Source organism: Neoarius graeffei, chromosome 15 (genome assembly GCF_027579695.1).
Source record: "Neoarius graeffei isolate fNeoGra1 chromosome 15, fNeoGra1.pri, whole genome shotgun sequence".
Classification (NCBI taxonomy): domain Eukaryota; kingdom Metazoa; phylum Chordata; class Actinopteri; order Siluriformes; family Ariidae; genus Neoarius; species Neoarius graeffei.
This window is the reverse complement of record NC_083583.1, coordinates 8879328-8894331: the sequence shown is the minus strand read 5'-3', so window position 1 is coordinate 8894331 and position 15004 is coordinate 8879328. Positions and strand designations below refer to the sequence as shown.

Here is a 15004-nt window from a genome sequence, read left to right as displayed (position 1 = left end):
CACTCAAACATCAAACTACACAAACACGAAAGGGCGGAAAAAAATAAAGGTGAGAAGCAGCAGCCAAAACGCGCACAGCGTACTCTCAATGGGAAACGGAAACAAAACACAGAGAATTTCTTTACAGTAGAGGACCTGGGTTAGACGTGTGCACATAATTTAGGAGAGGATAATTCAACTGTTATAGGCCAATTTGAACCCAAGGAACAACTTGAGATGTTGGGATATCCGGGGCGAACAGGCCGAAAATGACTAATCCAAGATGGCTGCCGGTAGCTATATTGAAAATTATCAATTTTTGAACCACTCACCACAGAAGTATGTGAAAATCCTCATTTTATGGGTTTTTGGGTATGGGGAATCCATTAGTGACCTCATTTTCATGATTGAAGGAAAAGGGACCTAGCTATGGTCAAGGGCAAGGTAAAAAAAAAAAAAAACACCAAAATTTGGCCAAAACCATTTACACCACCGTGCGTGCCGCCCATGTATATCTGTGATCCTCTTTCTCAGATCTGCACTGAGTTCCTTGGACTTTCCCATTTTACTGTGTGTTGGTCAAGCCTATGAGTGCTGTAAACAAACCCTTTTTATGAAGGCACAGAGAAGCTACCAGCTGTAGTCAATCATGATCACGAACAGGATGTTAAGAGACCTCGGCCTTGGCAAGATGAGAGACATTTTGGAAGTTTCAGCACCTCTGAATTAATAATCTAAGTGAGCGTATGTAAATTTGAGCCTGTGTTGATTTCAGAAAACCCAAAGAAAATAAAAACTTGTGCACCAAATTCTAGTGTGGTGGTGTTGTTTTTTTTAAACTGAAGATGTATGTTGTACAATCATTCTGTCACAGAAAAAGAACAGTTCAAAGAAATTACTGAAATAACTCCTCCAAAAATGGATTGTGAGGCAGTTGATTGCTTGAGGTCGACTCCGTTTTTTTGGAATGTTCTTTGGTACAAAGAATTATTATTATTTTTAAGCTTGAAATGTGAAGCATTACCATCAAGTGCAAAGATTTATGCATAATAACATTCGCTCTTCACCACTCAAATCAAACCTGGAGGACGTGTCCTCAAAAAAAAAAAGGGGGAAAAACTCAATGGAGGTCTTCAGCAAAAAAACAGAACAGCAACGAAATGACTTTCTCTATGAACGGCACTCTGTTTTCATTCTCCTCGGGTCTGCGACGTAAACAGCAGCCGCTGTGTGTTGGTTGTGCTAAAGGAAATTAAAAGAGGATAGGAAATTTCTCTCCAAATATGTGGAAATGCTTTGAAACGGTCCAGGTATGGATTCGACAGGCACAGTCAGAGCTCTGAGCGCATATTTTCTGTGCCTGGAGAGATCAAATCAGGAGATTTAATCCGTATGAAGCAGACACATTTGAACCTTTTTACCCCTCGTAAAGTGTACTTGCCAGACTTGTGCCTCATCACTGACTGATGAAAATAGTTCAGTGGCATCCCTGGTACATAACTGATGTTTATATACACAGTGCTTTTGTTGATGCGAACATTTGATGGATTTTTATTTATTTATTTAAGAACTTCAAATGAACGCACTCAAAACATTCTCCGTGTACTATGAGAGAAAACCAGGGCACCGTGTCTTTCAAGCGGGAAAATCAGGAAAAACTGCATGCTTGTCTGTCTAATCATCTTTAAACATCTTTAACTGTTTCGAATGCTCAAGTCGAGCCTCTGAAATTCTCCCCAGGTCTAGACCACAGCCCTTCAGGTGATGACCCTTCACCCCCCACCCTGAAACGCCTCGTTATTTCAAAACCACAACGTCTCTTGTAGATGTAATTAGACTTGAAGCTGCAACATTTCAAAGATTGGATAAGTTTGAAAGCGAACAGTCAGTCGAGTTCGTGCAGCCGTTAGAGTGGATTTACAGCGGACCCTCAGGCCTTGTTAAAGAAGAGTCTCTCCAAGTAGGTGTGTGGTTGTGTTTGCGAGAAAGTGAGTCATCAAGCGAGTGCTGTTTTTGCTTGAAATAAGAGCGTCGCAACTGACAAACCAAACATTCACAAGTTCAGTTAAGTCAGAAATGACAAACCGGTACGTGTTATGATGCGCCTTGATATCTCCTGATAAGGGATCTGTTTTTTTTTTTTCCCCAAAATCTCAAATCTTTATGAAAGACCTACAAGAGAAAAGACAGCATGTTTATTTAAATAATATTAGCTGGTGTTGCGTGATCTCTGTTCCATTCAGCAAGCATGATCTTGAACAAGTCAGAGATGAATAGCTGAATGGAATATATCTGATATACCATGAAAAAAAGCCATTATTATTATACATTCCTTTCGGGTGTTCAGCGCGTCTCTTCTCTTTCAAAATCTTCCGTATTTAACAACACAAACCTGGCGGCCATGTTTGTTTACAAATTGTCACGGTTGCTTGCTAGCGTGGAAGTTTTACATCAACAACCATGCAATACCGTAAACCATATTTAACGCTCATTCTCCACTGGGTAGAGTGACGTAAGGCCATTATTAAAAAATGTTCTGTTTCCGGTGTTTCCGGTCCACTGGCCGGGTGAGTGCCGTTTGTGTGGTTGAAATTTTTTTTTTTTTAACACCGGTTTTTCGACATTTTTTTCGGGTTCGTAAATCTAAAATCGAACTTGACGTTTCCGCATTCCCAGGGCTTTCCACTAAGGCTCATACTAGCCAGCCATGACAAATAAGTAGCCAGCCGGGGGGGAGTAAACACAAAATAAACTCCTGTGCACGCAGTTCCCAGGATTAAATTTATTTTCCACAGACCATTTATTTATTCACTTTTCTCAAATACAAAGTAAAATGGCAGTAAATCTTCTTTCTTTTCTTGCGTATTGCATCATGAGGCGTTCCTGGCTTGTAAATCTCTTATTTTCAGTGCATGACACATTCACGCAGCTGAGCATGCTATGAATTAACAACAACAACGGTCTGCAGTGGGGCGACACAATTACACACTCAGCGAACATTTCTCCATTTGTGTATGAAAATACACTCCAACCACTCAGTTTGGTTTCATTTACAACCAACGGTGTCTTTTGATGCCAGCACGTAATTGAACGAGAGAAGACTGGTTTACCGGAGACAAAATAAGCGTCATCTGTTCCTTTCGATGGCCCCGATACACTACTGCCTCCGCCGAGTGCGCGCGCACTCTGAACTGAATCAGCTCTGCGCATGCGCCGTGCGGCACAAAAAAATGGCAGCCACCATGAAGGAAGGAGATCCGGAGTTTTCAAACATTTGCTTAAGTGTGAAATCGCAAAATGGTATTCTAGCGAACAACAAAATAGTAAAGATTCAGAAAAACAAATCATTCAGTGATCATTTTAATAGTGTAATTTCATCTGAACTAGGCCTAACGCTCGATTTAGAACTACAAAAAGTCCGTGTGTCGGACATTTTAAGTACCTTTGTAAAAGTTTTGCAAATGTTGCAGTCAGCATTTAAAATGCTAACTTAAATTTTTGTACAAGTTTCAGTTGATTAAACCGTCATTTTATTAAGTGTCTGCTTTTGTAATAAAAAAGTACTGAAAGAAAAAGCAAACGCAGCATTGCGATTTCTTACCCATCCATATATATATATATATATATATATATATATATATATATATATATATATATATATATATACACACACACACACAGTGGTGCTTGAAAGTTTGTGAACCCTTTAGAATTTTCTATATGTCTGCATAAATATGACCTAAAACATCATCAGATTTTCACACAAGTCCTAAAAGTAGATAAAGAGAACCCAGCTAAACAAATGAAACAAAAATATTATACTTGGTCATTTATTTATTGAGGAAAATGATCCAATATTACATATCTGTGAGTGGCAAAAGTATGTGAACCTTTGCTTTCAGTATCTGGTGTGACCCCCTTGTGCAGCAATAACTGCAACTAAACGTTTGCGGTAACTGTTGATCAGTCCTGCACACCGGCTTGGAGGAATTTTAGCCCGTTCCTCCGTACAGAACAGCTTCAACTCTGGGATGTTGGTGGGTTTCCTCACATGAACTGCTCGCTTCAGGTCCTTCCACAACATTTCGATTGGATTAAGGTCAGGATTTTGAGTTGGCCGTTCCAAAACATTAACTTTATTCTTCTTTAACCATTCTTTGGTAGAACGACTTGTGTGCTTAGGGTCGTTGCCTTGCTGCATGACCCACCTTCTCTTGACATTTAGTTCATGGACAGATGTCCTGACATTTTCCTTTAGAATTCGCTGGTATAATTCAGAATTCATTGCTCTATCGATGATGGCAAGCCATCCTGGCCCAAATACAGCAAAACAGGCCCAAACCATAATACTACCACCACCATGTTTCACAGATGGGATAAGGCTCTTATGCTGGACTGCAGTGTTTTCCTTTCTCCAAACATAATACTTCTCATTTAAACCAAAAAGTTCTATGTTGGTCTCATCCATCCACAAAACATTTTTCCAATAGCCTTCTGGCTTGTCCACATGATCTTTAGCAAATGGCAGATGAGCAGCAATGTTCTTTTTGGAGAGCAGTGGCTTTCTCCTTGCAACCCTGCCATGCACACCATTGTTGTTCAGTGTTCTCCTGATGGTGGACTCATGAACATTAACATTAGCCAATGTGAGAGAGGCCTTCAGTTGCTTAGAAGTTACCCTGGGGTCCTTTGTGACCTCGCCGACTATTACACGCCTTGCTCTTGGAGTGATCTTTGTTGGTCGACCACTCCTGGGGAGGGTAACAATGGTCTTGAATTTCCTCCATTTGTACACAATCTGTCTGACTGTGGATTGGTGGAGTCCAAACTCTTTAGAGATGGTTTTGTAACCTTTTCCAGCCTGATGAGCATCAACAACGCTTTTTCTGAGGTCCTCAGAAATCTCTTTTGTTCGTGCCATGATACACTTCCACAAAGATGTGTTGTGAAGATCAGACTTTGATAGATCCCTGTTCTTTAAATAAAACAGGGTGCCCACTCACACCTGATTGTCATCCCATTGATTGAAAACACCTGACTCTAATTTCACCTTCAAATTAACTGCTAATCCTAGAGGTTCACATACTTTTGCAACTCACAGATATGTAATATTGGATCATTTTCCTCAATAAATAAATGACCAAGTATAATATTTTTGTCTCATTTGTTTAACTGGGTTCTCTTTATCTACTTTTAGGACTTGTGTGAAAATCTGATGATGTTTTAGGTCATATTTATGCAGAAATATAGAAAATTCTAATGGGTTCACAAACTTTCAAGCACCTCTGTGTGTGTGTGTGTGTGTGTGTATATATATATATATATATATATATATATATATATATATATATATATATATATATATATATCCCTCCCGACTGAAAATTTTTTTGCTGACCCGGTGGACAGGAAACAGAGATTTTTTTTTTTAAGGATGGCCTAATACACGTAGGATAAGCGATATGCTAACAATATGGCATGCTATCAAACCAAATGAATGAAACCTGCTAGAAGGGAATAGAATACTTAAGTTATTCCGCAAAATCGAGTCGTACATGAGCTGATAGCCGACGAGGCGCGTAGCACCGAGTTTGCTATAAGCCATGTACGACAAGATTGAATGGAATAATTGTTTTATTCTATCCACATTCACTGGATTTTGAGAAACGGAGCATTTTTATTTTTTTTGCGACTTCGATAAGTAAAAGCTTCTTTATACAAAATGTCCGACAAAATAATTTCTGTTTAGAATGTAAACAAACCGGCGAAATGACAGGAGCAATTTGTGAAAAATGCGATAATTCTTGGAAAAAAAAAATTGGGGGGGGGGGGGGGGGGGGGATTTGTTTTCGAGTAGTTTTTATTTCGTCCTCAGTTGGTTCAGCAACACGGTCCGCTATTTTGTTTTTCTCTATTCATGGTATATGAGCTGATAGCCTAGTAGTAGAGTAGCCAGTCAGAGCGCACGACTGCTCATATCCAGTGAATGTGGATAGAATAATACTAATTTGAATATGCAGTGCAGTTAAGGTGAGGGTTTTTCCACAAAAATTTTGCCAATTGAAAAAAGATGGTGTCCAATGAAAATATCAGGTAATTGAAAATCTTTTAAGGGCGGCACGGTGGTGTAGTGGTTAGTGCTGTCGCCTCACAGCAAGAAGGTCCTGGGTTTGAGCCCCGTGGCCGGCGAGGGCCTTTCTGTGTGGAGTTTGCATGTTCTCCCCGTGTCCGTGTGGGTTTCCTCCGGGTGCTCCGGTTTCCCCCACAGTCCAAAGACATGCAGGTTAGGTTAACTGGTGGCTCTAAATTGACCGTGAGTGTGAATGGTTGTCTGTGTCTACTGTATGTGTCAGCCCTGTGATGACCTGGCGACTTGTCCAGGGTGTACCCCGCCTTTCACACGTAGTCAGCTGGGATAGGCTCCAGCTTGCCTGCGACCCTGTAGAAGGATAAAGCGGCTAGAGATGATATGAGATGAAAATCTTTTATTTGGATGTTTAATAACCGACCAGATAAACGCTGAAAGGTCACACACACACACAAGCACAGGAAGCGTGAAGATTTTACCAAACGCAGCAGATTAGACAAGGAAACGGCTCCTGCGACGTCGTCCATAAAGAGACGTGGACTGTGAACTAGCCGTGGTCGTAAAACTGTTTTCCTCTCTCTAAAATATACCTCCGAGCCTCCTGTTTGCCCAGAAGCCCTTATGAATAGAGTGTCTTTGTCGATCCCTGCTTCATTGCTGTAAACACATTTTAATGGTGTTCGCTGAGGCAGCTGTCTGCCTCCACCTGCGCACTCGTCTGCCTGAGATTCACACCAGTATAAGGGGAAAAAACAGGCTTATTTGTTGAATTTATGACAAAAGCTTGCTGAAACGAGTGTGTCCGAGTGCATTATGGTTTCATGAGCACCTGATATGTTTTGCCAAGGCGGAGGTTTGCCGTCGGCCATTCTCTCTGGATCCTTGACCACACAGCAGAGGTGAAAACGGTGAAATGAGAGAGGTTTTTTTTTTTTTTCTTTCCTTTGGGGCGGGTAATAGAGTAGTAAAATATAATAAAGGGTACTGTGTTTTACTGATATCTGCCTGAACAGCCGCAAATGCAAATTGTGGTTTATGGAAAAAGTGGAAATAGTGTTGCGTTCATTTTTTTTTTTTTTTCTACTTCTACCTTTTGGTATATCTGACTTCCCGTTAAATGACGAGTCACTGCAACAACACTCAACAGTCCTAAAGCAGCATGGCAATGCTCATTGGCATACTAAACATGGTTTGAGGGCATTGTGCTTTTGTTCGCTTAAAATAGCCTGCTGTCTTGGGAGGGGGATCCTGCAGCCAGGCTCTGGCTTTTGGCTCTTAAACTGTAGAATATAATACCGCTGTCGGCCATTTAGTCCTGACCAAACAGTCAGGAGTTTTTCCAGGTTGATGGCCAAGTTTCGTGTCCGCTTTAACATAAAGCCCTGGGGTTATTTGAAGAAGAGTTGAACGCCAGTGCTGCTTTTTTTTTTTTGAATGTCATAGGAAGTAATGGGAATGTCATTGGGAATGAATGTACAACAATATAAATGCCCTTATTGATCTCGACTGCGATAAATCAGATCACTAAATATCCGCGATGGCTCATCTTTAACGAAGGACCAGCAAATCTCCCTACTTGTACTTATTTGTTTTGCTTTTTCTTTATTGTTGGCTTGTTATCCGACTGTGCGCACCTGTTCTGTGTTTAGCGCTTAAGTAGTTCATCTGTGTGTAGCTACCTTGCTGTTCCCATTCTTTGACGTTTTAGCATGCATTTGTTACTACTTTTAAGTCCAAGCTGTGCTACTGAGTTTCTTTAAAGCAATAGTTCGGGATTTTTGACATGAATCTGTATGGCATCCCCGTCAACAGTGTCGTGCAAACACACTGACTTGCCTCCGACAGCATCCTGTGAGTCCAGTTCTTGTCTAGTTTTGGTCCAGACGAAAATAGTCCGGCAAGTTTGTTGGGGTCACGAAAGTAAAGCGTTTTTCGTCTCAAAACAGTACGTGTTCAAAAGAGTGATATATTTGCATCACAAAACCGTTGCCAAATTAAAAGTCAGACCTCGCAATTATTTGGCGCTATATTTTGTCTCCCTCGGTATCACTGCGCGCTGTCATGTTGACATCTGCGCAGGAATCAACACCTTTCCCATTGTTTGGCAGTGATTAGGAGTTCAGATCAGCGGCGCTAACAAGCTAATTTGAGAGCAAGAACAGCGACAAATTTATCACCTCCTATAACCTATACAATAATATATTTGTGAAAATGGTGCGCACTTGCGACTATCCAGGCTGTAGCTCCAGCTGCGGCTCCAGCTTCACGTTCTTCCACTTCTCTGTCCACCCTTTCTCTCTCTGCCCGTTCTAACTCCATCTGGCGAATTTCTTCATCTGTATATTCGGGTTCATAAAGATATCCTTTTGGCTGTGAGATGAAGTCAATGTTTTCAACGTCGCTGTCGTAGTCAGACATGTTGTCGCTAACTTTGCTAGCAGTAAACAATGAATGAAACAGCCGTGGCTGTCACCTGGCGGCAGCGCGCAGTGATAAGAAGGGAGAGAAAATAGTGCCAAGCGATTTCGAGGTCTGACTTTTTATTTGGCAACAGTTTTGTGATGCAAATATATCACTCTTTTGAACACATACTGTTTTGAGACGAAAAACGTTTTACTTTCGTGACCCCAACAAACTTGCCGGACTACTTTCGTCTGGACCAAAACTGGACAAGAACTGGACTCACGGGATGCTGTCAGGGGTAAGTCAGTGTGGTATATCAGATACATTCCATTCAGCTACTTGTCTTCAACTCGTTCAGTATCATGCTAGCTAGGGCGGCCAATTTTTGAAAATTTCGTCTTTTTTTGATGCAATCTGCTGACTTCTGGCTCTACAGTTGAGCCTTAAAAAGAAATGAACGAAAGCATTAATTTTAAGTGCGAATTATATTTTATTAGGCATTTAACACATTATTTACTAACTTAATAAAATGTTATAACCAAGTTTAAATTTAGTTCCTTCCTTCATAACCAGAACTTTACAAATCACTGTAATTATCACTAAAATCTTCTCCAAATTCCTGCAATAAAAGCAGAAAACTTAATTTCTCGTGCACTTAAGACAAAAAACAAAATACAAATTGCTGCGATCGAGTCCTATTACACAGAATACAGCTTTACTATAAACAACAAAGATCACAAATGAGACTCAGCCGACTCTGAAGATTAATATTATGAAATCTATAAAACTGAAAATAATAGATACCTTTTAAGTTTTGATTTTATGAAATAAATGTAATGCAAATGTTACATCACAAATTGTTAGGAATCATTTTGATTCTGTCAAAAAGTGCAATAAACAGGAGCTAAAAACAAGTGAAGTTACAAATGAAAGGAAATTTTCCTGTAGTTGAAATGTAAATACTGTAAACAATATAAAAAAATTCAATAATAATGGTAGTTTATGAAAATACTACTTAATGGAGAACTGACGTCATTTTTAAACTTGCTTTATTTCTTAATTAACGTGTTATTCAATTACGTTTTCGATTTTAGTAACCTTACAATATATCGTGACTCGTATCGGCAACTAATTGCAGTTAAATATTATACTTATCGGCCTGTTCAGTTTGTAGCCGTGTTGAATTTAGTTCGTTTGGTCCACGGCAGGCGTCGCTTATCCGCGTGATCTTCACGAGACTTGTGCGAGACTTCGAAACGTGAAGAAGTGTCAGCCAGGTGTCAGTGCCACCATTTTGAAAACTGTTTTCCAAACGAAATATTGCACAAAAACGAGTTTAAATGACGATTACTGCCTATTTTTTCAAACTTTCCTGATCGCTATCAAAACAAACAAAACTTCCGACTCGATTACGTCAGCATTCGAAAGAGGGCGCGCGTGTCTTTTGACAGCGTTGGCAGATGTCGGTCACTTTGATTTCCGCTGTACGTTTTACTTCCGTCCTACGATGTCTCGCACAGGTCTCAACGAATCTCGTTTACGGCCGTTGCTTTGACATACGGGCTGATATATTACAGAGCGTATTTCAAACACTCATAACTTGCTACAGCAGCGACAAAATAGCGATCAAAAATGCATTCCGATATTTAATAAAATGAGATGAATAGAATTTTGATGAATCAAAGACGTGCATATACTTTTTTTCTCTAGACATCAGTGTCGAGAAGGTGAGATTGTTTCTGGTTTAAAAAAAAAAAAAAGACCAACTGTTTATTAATAAACAGCGCTCACAGCACACTTTTTTGCCTCAAAAAATGCGCCGTCTCATTCAGTGTCACGCGCTACATTGAGGTTTTAGGGTGCTCCGGTTTCCAAAGACATGCGGTTAGGTTAATATGGGACGGCCTTGAGCCAGGCACCTATGGAATCAATTTTGTGCCAAAATGTTCATACAGTACTTTTGAAATATCAAACAAAAACGACAAATCAAAATACAAAAAAAGAAAAAAGTCAATTTTTTTTAGACTGGCAAACAAATTATTCGTGTAATCGTGCAAAATATCAGTCTATTACTCTTCAGAAACCTTTTATTTTTGTTCCGCATCTTTCTCAGTTTTGTTTGACGTAATTTATTTTGGTTGCAATTCCAGCTTTCTCGTTTGCGCTCCCTGACTTTTTGCTCGCAGTTTTGGCACAAACTTCACGTGTGGGTGGGCTGTCCAGGAATGCATTCCCACTGGGTAACTTGAGTTTGACTGACAGCTACGCTCAGCCATTCCCTACTCGGATTCTGGCGGAGTGTTTGACGAGTGACCGATCCATTGACGGTGAACAAGGATCGAGTGGACTTCAGTGGTGACTATGATATTGAATTTACACTTTGTTGAATTAATTCAATATCATAGTCGCCACTGAAGTCCACTCGATCCTTGTTCACCGTCAACGGATCGGTCACTCGTCAAACAGTCCGCCAGAATCCGAGTAGGGAATGGCTGAGCGTAGCTGTCAGTCAAACACAAGTTAGCCAATGGGAATGCATTCCTGGACAGCCCACCCACACGTGAAGTTTGTGCCAAAACTGCGACCAAAAAGTCAGGGAGCGCAAACGAGAAAGCTGGAATCGCAACCAAAATAAATTACGTCAAACAAAACTGAGAAAGACGCGGAACAAAAATAAAAGGTTTCTGAAGAGTAATAGACTGATATTTTGCACGATTACATGAATAATTTGTTTGCCAGTCTAAAAAAAATTGACTTTTTTTTTCTTTTTTTTGTATTTTGATTTGTCGTTTTTGTTTGATATTTCAAAAGTATTATATGAACATTTTGGCACAAAATTGATTCCATAGGCACCTGACTCCCGACTGCTCCCTGAGCGCTGTTAGCATGGCTGCCCGCTGCTCTGGGTATGTGTGTGTGCATATGTGTGTTCACTGCTTCAGATGGGTTAAATGCAGAGAGGAAATTTCACAAGTGTGTGATGAATAAAGTTGTTCTTTCTTTCTTTCGTTCTTTCTTTCGTTCTTTTTCTTTCTTTCTTTCGTTCTTTCGTTCTTTCTTTAAAGGAACAGTCCACCGTACTTCCATAATGAAATATGCTCTTATCTGAATTGAGACGAGCTGCTCCGTTCCTCTCCGAGCTTTGCGCGACCTCCCAGTCAGTCAGACGCAGTCAGACGCGCTGTCACTCCTGTTAGCAATGTAGCTAGGCTCAGCATGGCCAATGGTATTTTTTGGGGCTGTAGTTAGATGCGACCAAACTCTTCCGCGTTTTTCCTGTTTACATAGGTTTATATGACCAGTGATATGAAACAAGTTCAGTTACACAAATTGAAACGTAGCGATTTTCTATGCTATGGAAAGTCCGCACTATAATGACAGGCGTACTAACACCTTCTGCGCGCTTCGGCAGCACATTGATATCTGAGCTCCGTATCAATGTGCTGCCGAAGCGCGCAGAAGGTGTTAGTACGCCTGTCATTATAGTGCGGACTTTCCATAGCATAGAAAATCGCTACGTTTCAATTTGTGTAACTGAACTTGTTTCATATCACTGGTCATATAAACCTATGTAAACAGGAAAAACGTGGAAGAGTTTGGTCGCATCTAACTACAGCCCCAAAAAATACCATTGGCCATACTGAGCCTAGCTATATTGCTAACAGGAGTGACAGTGCGTCTGACTGACTGGGAGGTCGCGCAAAGCTCGGAGAGGTACGGAGCAGCTCGTCTCAATTCAGAGAAGAACATATTTCATTATGGAAGTACGGTGGACTGTTCCTTTAAATTTCTGGATTTTTATTGATATTCTGGTTAGCAATGTCATACGATTCAGATCATCATAATCATCGTCATATTCTACTCCTGCTCACAAACCATTTAACACCTGTCTTTTTTTGTTCCCCCCCTCCTGTTTCTCTCTTCCAGAATCAGTGTATAATCTTCTCCCCAAAGAGTTGCAGTTGCCCCCTTGTATTGAGCGGAAAATTGCAGCAATGAGCCACAAAAGTGGAGGAGGGACAAGTTCCCCTCCAACAACCCTCGCTTCAGGTAGTCTTCCAACCTTTTTTCTTTTTTCCTCTCCCTTTGTATCCAGTTTACTACCATGATATCAGTGAGCATATGATGCTTAGAAGCTGATAAAAGTATTCAAATATGATCCTTTTGAATTATAGACACACAATTTTAAATAAACTACTTCAATTTTATCTACCTTGGTTTTTTTTCCATCATTTTTGAACTTGGTAGGGGTAAGATTTTACCCATTCAGAACTCTAAATACAAATCGCAAAATATTTCTAATCGCAGAAATACAGATTTTATGGAAGTCGGGTGAAAAGTGAATCATCCTGGATTCCCAGGGGAGCATACGCTTTCAGGGTGGTCAGACTCAGCGTTTAGAAGATCAGTCATCTGTCACACATGTGCCATGAATGTAAAATGATGACGTGAAGAGAAGGGGGGGGGGGGGGGGGGGGGTGGAGAGAAGAACCAGAATGAGAAATGAAGAATATAATATAAATCTTTCTACTCAAATGGCTAGTTTACTACAGTGATCTTAAGCGCTCTGTGCTTGCTAAATACTTCGTTTAAACCTTTTTTTTTTTTTTAAGGTAACATTTCTAGCTAGTATGGCTAGATGGGCTACACTAAGGTTAGCTTGCTAGCAGTCTTTAGCAGCTAACAGCCTAATCTCCAGTCATGGAAGTCTTGTTTTGCCTCATTGCATATTTACCAACTCTACCGATTCACGCGGTAGTCTACGTATTTTGCTCTTCTAATCTCACTTCAGCTGTTTTTGGCTCAGGGGATGCAAGTATTTATTCTATCCACATGCACTGGATATGAGCAATCGTGCGCTCTGATTGATTTAATCGATTGATTGATTGGCTACTCCTACTACTAGGATATCGGCTCACGTACCGTGAGTAGAGAGAGACAAAATGCCGGAGCGTTTTGTTGAACCAACCGAGGACGAAATAAAAACTACTTGAAAATAAAAAAAACAACAAAATATGAAATGAAAGTATTTGATGGTAAGAATGTAGCTTTTTTTTTTTTTTACCCAAGAATTATTATTGCGTTTTTCACAAATTGTTCCTGTCATTTCGCCGGTTTGTTCATTCATCTCTCTCTAAGCATTAAAATTTGTTGAATTTTTTTTTTTTTTTTAAGACTGGTTCAAAATCTCAAAGAACTTTGAAAATTACAGAACTGAAATGTCCAAGAAAGAATTAAATAAATGTCTAAAGCTATTCTGTACCTTGACAGCGAGACGGCGCTTTCTACAAAAAAACAGCGCTGAAGTCAATTCGTGCCGCCATCGATAGGTTTTTAAGAAGTCCGCCTAAGTGGAAATGATTTTGTTGGACGTTTGGTATCAAGTTTTTATTTATCAAATTTGCAAAATATAAAAAAATTTAAAAACGCTCCGTTTCTGAAAATCCAGTGAATGTGGAGAGAATAAGACAGTTATTCCGCTCAATCTCGTCGTACATGGCTTATAGATAACTCGGTGCTACGCGCCTCGTCGGCTATCAGCTCATGTACGACTCGATTTCGTGGAATAACTGTTAAATAGCATCAAATGGTTATGTTAAGTGAAGCCGAGAGCCAGTGGAACGGTGCAATAATGAGTGATGTTGAATCTTAGTATCGCACCATTCCACTGGTTCTCGTTATAGTTCTAGCCAATCAGCAATGTGCTCACATTACAACAAATCGCAGCAATTAAAAAAAAAAAAAAATGCTCTGGTGATCATGAACCATGAAGACGCTGAAGGAAAAAAAAAATTCGCTATGACAAGTTCAAGGCGGCTTGTTGGATGATCAGATGAACATCAAAGCATCAAAGTGAGGTGACGAGCAGCATGAAGTAGCTGCGTCGGTTCGATTTCTCGATCAATTTTCTTCACGTATGGCACTCAGAATGCAGGAGAATGCACCATTTTTCACCTTTTTTTTTTTCCCCAAAAAATATTTTCCGCGGAGGGAAATGTGTCCAAGACCCTCCTTAGAAGGGCGCGACTGTGCCGCGCAATCTGATCTACCGCTTTTCACTCTCCGGGGGTTGGAAAGTACAGCATTGTATTATACAATTCAGCTTTCTACCTCATTTAACACATCCGATTCGCTCATCACCTCATTCCCAAGACCTTCTTGGGCTGAATTAGGTGACCTGGGTCATTTAGAAGAGATTAGAAACACATTTCTGCAGTGCTGTGTGAATCTGACACCTCTGGGCTAAATCAGAGATTGTATAAAGTGTCATAGTTTCTGAAGAAAGAACTGACTAAATCCTACTCGGTGCTTTTTAATGGAACAATGACTGTCATGAGTCTCGGAGACGCTCCGTGTGTGTGTGTAAGCGTTTCCAACTACTTAATGGAGAACTGAAGTCATTTTTAAACTTGCTTTATTTCTTAATTAACGTGTTATTCAATGACACTTTCGGTTTTAGTAACCTTATATCGTGACCCGTATCGGCAACTAATTGCAGTTAAATATTTTACTTATCGGCCTATTCGGGTTTGT

At 40.2% G+C, this 15004-nt stretch overlaps 1 protein-coding gene across 2 annotated transcripts in view; it reads left to right on the top strand.

Annotated features, from left to right (window-relative positions):
• nfat5b (nuclear factor of activated T cells 5b) overlaps positions 1 to 15004 on the top strand; it is a 141474-nt gene that overhangs the window by 62561 nt on the left and 63909 nt on the right. For both annotated transcript variants that reach the window (XM_060940829.1, XM_060940830.1), the window contains one exon: positions 12398 to 12520. In XM_060940829.1, the coding sequence (XP_060796812.1) occupies positions 12398 to 12520 (123 nt within the window). The remainder of the gene's footprint in view (positions 1 to 12397; positions 12521 to 15004) is intronic.